This window comes from Scardinius erythrophthalmus (genome assembly GCF_964197995.2).
Source record: "Scardinius erythrophthalmus genome assembly, chromosome: 18".
NCBI classification, from domain to species: Eukaryota; Metazoa; Chordata; class Actinopteri; order Cypriniformes; family Leuciscidae; genus Scardinius; species Scardinius erythrophthalmus.
The window spans coordinates 320001-330000 of record NC_138238.1 but is presented as its reverse complement, the minus strand read 5'-3'; the positions used below and the strand labels follow the sequence as shown (position 1 = coordinate 330000).

Sequence of the window (10000 nt, the reverse complement as noted above, 5' to 3'; positions counted from 1 at the left end):
CACAGATTCAGACACAGACACACAGACTCAGACACAGACTCAGACACACACACACACACACACACACACACACACACACACACACACACACACACACACACACACACACACACACACAGACTCAGACACAGACTCAGACACAGATTCAGACACAGATTCAGACACACACACACACACACACACACACACACACACACAGACACAGACTCAGACACAGACTCAGACACACACACACACACACACACACACACACACACAGACAGACTCAGACTCAGACACAGATTCAGACACAGATTCAGACACACACACACACACACACACACACACACACACACACACACACACACAGACTCAGACTCAGACACAGACTCAGACTCAGACACACACAGACTCAGACTCAGACGCAGACAGACTCAGACACAGACTCAGACACAGACTCAGACACACACACACACACACACACAGACTCAGACTCAGACACAGACTCAGACACAGACTCAGACTCAGACACAGACACACAGACACAGACACAGACAGACTCAGACGCAGACACAGACTCAGACACAGACTCAGACACACACACACACACACACACACACACACACACACACACACACACACACACAGACTCAGACTCAGACACAGACACAGACACACACAGACTCAGACGCAGACACAGACTCAGACACACACACACACACACACACACACACACACACACACACACACACACACACACACACACAGACACAGACACAGACTCAGACACAGACTCAGACACACACACACACACACACACACACACACACACACACACACAGACTCAGACACAGATTCAGACAGATTCAGACACAGATTCAGACACAGACTCAGACACACACACACACACACACACAGACTCAGACACACACACACACACACACACACACACACACACACACACACACACACACACAGACTCAGACACAGACTCAGACACAGACTCAGACACACACAGACTCAGACACAGATTCAGACAGACACACAGACTCAGACACAGACTCAGACACACACACACACACACACACACACACACACACACACACACACACACACAGACTCAGACACAGATTCAGACACAGATTCAGACACAGACTCAGACACACACACACACACACACACACACACACACACACACACACACACACACACACAGACACAGACTCAGACACAGACTCAGACACACACACACACACACACACACACACACACACACACACACACACACAGACAGACTCAGACACAGATTCAGACACAGATTCAGACACACACACACACACACACACACACACACACACACACACACACACACACACACACACACACACACACACACAGACTCAGACTCAGACACAGACTCAGACTCAGACACACACAGACTCAGACTCAGACACACACAGACTCAGACACAGACACAGACAGACTCAGACACAGATTTAGACACACAGATACAGACACACACAGACTCAGACACAGACTCAGACACACACAGACACAGACTCAGACTCAGACACAGATTCAGACACAGACACACAGACACAGATACAGACACACACAGACGCAGACACAGACTCAGACACACACAGACTCAGACACAGACTCAGACACAGACTCAGACACAGACACACACAGACTCAGACACACACAGACTCAGACACACACAGACTCAGACACAGACTCAGACACAGACTCAGACACACACAGACTCAGACACACACAGACACACAGACACAGACACAGACAGAATCAGACACACACAGACACACACAGACTCAGACACAGACGCAGACACAGACTCAGACACACACAGACTCAGACACACACAGACTCAGACACAGACTCAGACGCAGACACAGACTCAGACACACACAGACTCAGACACAGACAGACACACACAGACTCAGACTCAGACACACACAGACTCAGACACAGACTCAGACACACACAGACTCAGATTCAGACACAGACACACAGACTCAGATTCAGACACAGACACACAGACTCAGATTCAGACACAGACACACACAGACTCAGACTCAGACACAGACACTCACAGACTCAGACACAGACACACTCAGACTCAGACACTCACAGACTCAGACTCAGACACAGACACACTCAGACTCAGACACACACAGACTCAGACTCAGACACAGACTCAGATTCAGACACAGACACACACAGACACACACAGACTCAGACACAGACTCAGATTCAGACACAGACACACACAGACTCAGACTCAGACACACTCAGATTCAGACACACACAGACTCGGATTCAGACACAGACACAGACTCAGACACACACAGACTCAGACTCAGACACAGACACACAGACTCAGACACAGACTCAGATTCAGACACACACAGACTCAGACTCAGACACACTCAGACTCAGACACACACAGACTCAGATTCAGACACAGACACAGACTCAGACACACACAGACTCAGATTCAGACACAGACACACACAGACTCAGACTCAGACACACTCAGACACAGACACACACAGACTCAGATTCAGACACAGACACAGACACACACAGACACAGACTCATACACAGACACACACAGACTCAGATTCAGACACAGACACAGATACAGACACACACAGACACAGACACAGACTCAGACACAGACGCAGACTCAGACACAGACTCAGACTCAGACTGACACACACAGACTCAGATTCAGACACAGACACACACAGACTCAGATTCAGACACAGACACACACACAGACTCAGATTCAGACACAGACACACACAGACTCAGACTCAGACTCAGACACAGACACACACAGACTCAGACACACACAGACTCAGACTCACACACAGACTCAGACACAGACTCAGATTCAGACACAGACACACACAGACTCAGACACACTCAGACTCAGACACACACAGACTCAGACACACACAGACTCAGACACACACAGACTCAGATTCAGACACAGACTCAGACACAGATACAGACACAGACTCATACACAGACACACACAGACTCAGACAGACTCAGACACTGACACAGACACAGACTCAGACACAGACTCAGACGCAGACTCAGACACACATAGACTCAGACTCAGACGCAGACTCAGAAGCAGACTCAGACTCAGACACACATAGACTCAGACGCAGACACAGACTCAGACGCAGACTCAGACGCACATAGAATCAGACACACATAGACTCAGACACAGACTCAGACACAGACTCAGACGCAGACTCAGACACAGATTCAGACACACATAGACTCAGACACACATAGACTCAGACGCACATAGACTGAGACGCACATAGAATCAGACACACATAGACTCAGACACAGACTCAGACACAGACTCAGACACAGACTCAGACTCAGACACAGACGCAGACTCAGACACACATAGACTCAGACACACATAGACTCAGACACACATAGACTCAGACACACATAGACTCAGACACACATAGACTCAGACACACATAGACTCAGACACAGACGCAGACTCAGACACACATAGACACAGACGCAGACTCAGACACACAAACTCAGACGCACATAGAATCAGACACACATAGACTCAGACACAGACGCAGACTCAGACACACATAGACACAGACGCAGACTCAGACACACAAACTCAGACGCACATAGAATCAGACACACATAGACTCAGACACAGACTCAGACACAGACACAGACACAGACACAGACGCAGACTCAGACACACATAAACTCAGATGCAGACTCAGACACAGACACAGATACAGACACACAGACTCAGACACAGACTCAGACACAGACTCAGACACAGACTCAGACACAGACTCAGACACAGACTCAGACACAGACTCAGACGCAGATAGAATCAGACACACATAGACTCCGACGCAGACTCAGACTCAGACGCAGACTCAGACGTAGACTCAGACACACATAGAAGCAGACACACATAGACGCAGACACACATAGACTCAGACACACATAAACTCAGACGCAGACTCAGACACACATAGACTCAGACACAGACTCAGACGCAGACTCAGACGCACATAGAATCAGACACACATAGACTCAGACGCAGACTCAGACGCAGACTCAGACGCAGACTCAGACGCAGACTCAGATGCAGACTCAGACACAAACTCAGACTCAGACACAGACTCAGATTCAGACACACACAGACTCAGACTCAGACACACTCAGACTCAGACACACACAGACTCAGATTCAGACACAGACTCAGACTCAGACACAGACACACACAGACTCAGATTCAGACACAGACACAGACACACACAGACTCAGACACACTCAGACACAGACACACACAGACTCAGATTCAGACAGACTCAGACACAGATACAGACACACACAGACACAGACTCATACACAGACACACACAGACTCAGATTCAGACACAGACTCAGAAACAGATACAGACACACACAGACACAGACTCATACACAGACACACAGACTCAGACGCAGACACAGACACAGACTCAGACACAGACACACACAGACTCAGACACAGACACAGACACAGACTCAGACACAGACGCAGACTCATACACAGACACACACAGACTCAGACACAGACTCAGACACAGACTCAGACACAGACTCAGACGCAGACTCAGACGCAGACTCAGACACAGATTCAGACACACATAGACTCAGACGCACATAGACTCAGACGCATACACAGACACACACAGACTCAGATTCAGACGCAGACTCAGACACAGATTCAGACACACATAGACTCAGACACACATAGACTCAGACGCACATAGACTCAGACGCACATAGACTCAGACACAGACTCAGACACAGACTCAGACACAGACTCAGACACAGACTCAGACACAGACTCAGACACAGACACAGACACAGACACAGACTCAGACACAGACACAGACTCAGACACAGACTCAGACTCAGACACACAGACTCAGACACAGACACAGACACACACACAGACTCAGATTCAGACACAGACACACACAGACTCAGACACAGACACACACACACACAGACTCAGATTCAGACACAGACACACACAGACTCAGATTCAGACACAGACACACACACAGACTCAGATTCAGACACAGACACACACAGACTCAGATTCAGACACAGACACACACAGACTCAGATTCAGACACAGACACACACACAGACTCAGATTCAGACACAGACACACACAGACTCAGATTCAGACACAGACACACACAGACTCAGACACAGACACACACAGACTCAGACACACACAGACTCAGACTCACACACAGACTCAGACACAGACTCAGATTCAGACACAGACACACACAGACTCAGACACACTCAGACTCAGACACACACAGACTCAGACACACACAGACTCAGACACAGACACACACAGACTCAGATTCAGACAGACTCAGACACAGATACAGACACAGACTCATACACAGACACACACAGACTCAGACACAGACTCAGACACAGACACAGACTCAGACTCAGACGCAGACTCAGACGCACATAGAATCAGACACACATAGACTCAGACACAGACTCAGACACACATAGACACAGACGCAGACTCAGACACACAAACTCAGACGCACATAGAATCAGACACACATAGACTCAGACACAGACTCAGACACAGACGCAGACTCAGACACACATAAACTCAGACGCAGACTCAGACACAGATACAGACACACAGACTCAGACACAGACTCAGACACAGACTCAGACGCAGATAGAATCAGACACACATAGACTCCGACGCAGACTCAGACGCAGACTCAGACACACATAGAAGCAGACACACATAGACGCAGACACACATAGACTCAGACACACATAAACTCAGACGCAGACTCAGACACACATAGACTCAGACACAGACTCAGACTCAGACGCAGACTCAGACGCACATAGAATCAGACACACATAGACTCAGACACAGACTCAGACGCAGACTCAGACGCAGACTCAGATGCAGACTCAGACACAAACTCAGACTCAGACACAGACTCAGATTCAGACACACACAGACTCAGACTCAGACACACTCAGACTCAGACACACACAGACTCAGACACAGACACAGACTCAGACTCAGACACAGACACACACAGACTCAGATTCAGACACAGACACAGACACAGATACAGACACACACAGACACAGACTCATACACAGACACACACAGACTCAGATTCAGACACAGACACAGACTCAGAAACAGATACAGACACACACAGACACAGACTCATACACAGACACACAGACTCAGACACAGACGCAGACACAGACTCAGACACAGACACACACAGACTCAGACACAGACTCAGACACAGACGCAGACTCATACACAGACACACACAGACTCAGACACAGACTCAGACACAGACTCAGACACAGACTCAGACGCAGACTCAGACACAGATTCAGACACACATAGACTCAGACACACATAGACTCAGACGCACATAGACTCAGACGCACATAGAATCAGACACACATAGACTCAGACACAGACTCAGACACAGACTCAGACACAGACTCAGACACAGACTCAGACACAGACTCAGACACAGACTCAGACTCAGACACACAGACTCAGACACAGACACACACACAGACTCAGATTCAGACACAGACACACACAGACTCAGACACAGACACACACACACACACAGACTCAGATTCAGACACAGACACACACAGACTCAGATTCAGACACACACACACACACAGACTCAGATTCAGACACAGACACACACAGACTCAGACACAGACACACACAGACTCAGATTCAGACACAGACACACACAGACTCAGACTCAGACACAGACACACACAGACTCAGACTCACACACAGACTCAGACACAGACTCAGATTCAGACACAGACACACACAGACTCAGACTCAGACACACTCAGACTCAGACACACACAGACTCAGACACACACAGACTCAGACACAGACACACACAGACTCAGATTCAGACAGACTCAGACACAGATACAGACACAGACTCATACACAGACACACACAGACTCAGACACAGACTCAGACACAGACACAGACTCAGACTCAGACGCAGACTCAGACGCACATAGAATCAGACACACATAGACTCAGACTCAGACGCAGACTCAGACGCACATAGACTCAGACGCAGACACAGACTCAGACTCAGACTCAGACGCACATAGAATCAGACACACATAGACTCAGACACAGACTCAGACACAGACTCAGACGCAGACTCAGACGCAGACTCAGACACAGATTCAGACACACATAGACTCAGACACACATAGACTCAGACACACATAGACTCAGACGCACATAGAATCAGACGCACATAGACTCAGACACACATAGACTCAGACACACATAGACTCAGACACAGACTCAGACACAGACACAGACGCAGACACAGACGCAGACTCAGACACACATAGACTCAGACACACATAGACTCAGACACACATAGACTCAGACACAGACGCAGACTCAGACACACATAGACACAGACGCAGACTCAGACACACAAACTCAGACGCAGACTCAGACGCACATAGAATCAGACACACATAGACTCAGACACAGACTCAGACACAGACGCAGACTCAGACACACATAAACTCAGACGCAGACTCAGACGCACAGAATCAGACACACATAGACTCAGACACAGATACAGACACACATAGACTCAGACACAGACTCAGACACAGACGCACATAGAATCAGACACACATAGACTCCGACGCAGACTCAGACGCAGACTCAGACACACATAGAAGCAGACACACATAGACGCAGATACACATAGACTCAGACACACATAAACTCAGACGCAGACTCAGACACACATAGACTCAGACACAGACTCAGACGCACATAGAATCAGACACACATAGACTCAGACACAGACTCAGACGCAGACTCAGACGCAGACTCAGACTCAGATGCAGACTCAGACACAAACTCAGACTCAGACACAGACTCAGACACAGACTCAGACACAGACTCAGACACAGACTCAGACACAGACTCAGACACAGACACAGACTCAGACACAGACTCAGACTCAGACACAGACTCAGACAGACTCAGACACAGACACAAACTCAGACTCAGACTCAGACTCAGACACAGACTCAGACACAGACTCAGACACAGACTCAGACACAGACTCAGACTCAGACACAAACTCAGACTCAGACACAGACTCAGACACAGACTCAGACACAGACTCAGACACAGACTCAGACACAGACTCAGACTCAGACACAGACTCAGACACAGACTCAGACACAGACTCAGACACAAACTCAGACAGACTCAGACACAGACTCAGACACAAACTCAGACTCAGACACAAACTCAGACTCAGACTCAGACACAGACTCAGACACAGACTCAGACACAGACTCAGACACAGACTCAGACACAGACTCAGACTCAGACACAAACTCAGACTCAGACACAGACTCAGACACAGACTCAGACACAGACTCAGACACAGACTCAGACACAAACTCAGACACAGACTCAGACACAGACTCAGACAGACTCAGACACAGACTCAGACACAAACTCAGACTCAGACACAGACTCAGACACAAACTCAGACTCAGACACAGACTCAGACACAGACTCAGACACAGACTCAGACACAGACTCAGACACAGACTCAGACACAGACTCAGACACAGACTCAGACACAAACTCAGACTCAGACACAGACTCAGACACAGACTCAGACACAGACTCAGACACAGACTCAGACACAGACACAAACTCAGACACAGACTCAGACACAGACTCAGACAGACTCAGACACAGACTCAGACACAAACTCAGACTCAGACACAGACTCAGACACAAACTCAGACTCAGACACAGACTCAGACACAGACTCAGACACAGACTCAGACACAGACTCAGACACAGACTCAGACACAAACTCAGACACAGACTCAGACACAGACTCAGACACAGACTCAGACACAAACTCAGACTCAGACACAGACTCAGACACAGACTCAGACACAGACACAAACTCAGACTCAGACACAGACTCAGACACAGACTCAGACACAGACTCAGACACATAGACTCAGACACAGACTCAGACGCAGACTCAGACGCAGACTCAGACGCAGACTCAGACGCAGACTCAGACGCAGACTCAGATGCAGACTCAGACACAAACTCAGACTCAGACACAGACTCAGACACAGACTCAGACACAGACTCAGACACAAACTCAGACACAGACTCAGACTCAGACTCAGACACAGACTCAGACACAAACTCAGACACAGACTCAGACTCAGACTCAGACACAGACTCAGACACAAACTCAGACTCAGACACAGACTCAGACACAGACTCAGACACAGACTCAGACACAAACTCAGACTCAGACACAGACTCAGACCTCTGCACTGAAGTATTTGGCCATGCAGGCCTCTTTGATGAAGGGTCTTCCGGCCTCCTTCAGTCGAGCTGCATTATAGGTCAGCAGTCGAGCGGCTTCCAGCTGTGTGGCCACATGAGCGATCTGATGCTGCAGACCCTGCGACACAACACAGCATTACACACACACACCAAACACACACACACACACCAGCTGTGTGGCCACATGAGCGATCTGATGCTGCAGACCCTGCATCACAAGACCATATTACACACACACACACAAACACAGCAGCTGCATGGCCACATGAGCGATCTGATGCTGCAGACCCTGCGACACAACACAGCATTACACACACACACACACACACACCAGATGCATGGCCACATGAGCGATCTGATGCTGCAGACCGTGCGACACAACACAGCATTACACACACACACCAAACACACACACACACACACACACACACACACACACACACCAGCTGCATGGCCACATGAGCGATCTGATGCTGCAGACCGTGTG

At 48.9% G+C, this 10000-nt stretch overlaps 1 protein-coding gene across 1 annotated transcript in view; it reads right to left on the bottom strand.

Moving 5' to 3' along the window:
- The window catches only part of acadsb (acyl-CoA dehydrogenase short/branched chain), a 63196-nt gene that overhangs the window by 1573 nt on the left and 51623 nt on the right, over nt 1–10000 (bottom strand). Inside the window, exon 9 of the mRNA XM_081392164.1 lies at nt 9494–9631. Within this exon, the coding sequence (XP_081248290.1) occupies nt 9494–9631 (138 nt within the window). The remainder of the gene's footprint in view (nt 1–9493; nt 9632–10000) is intronic.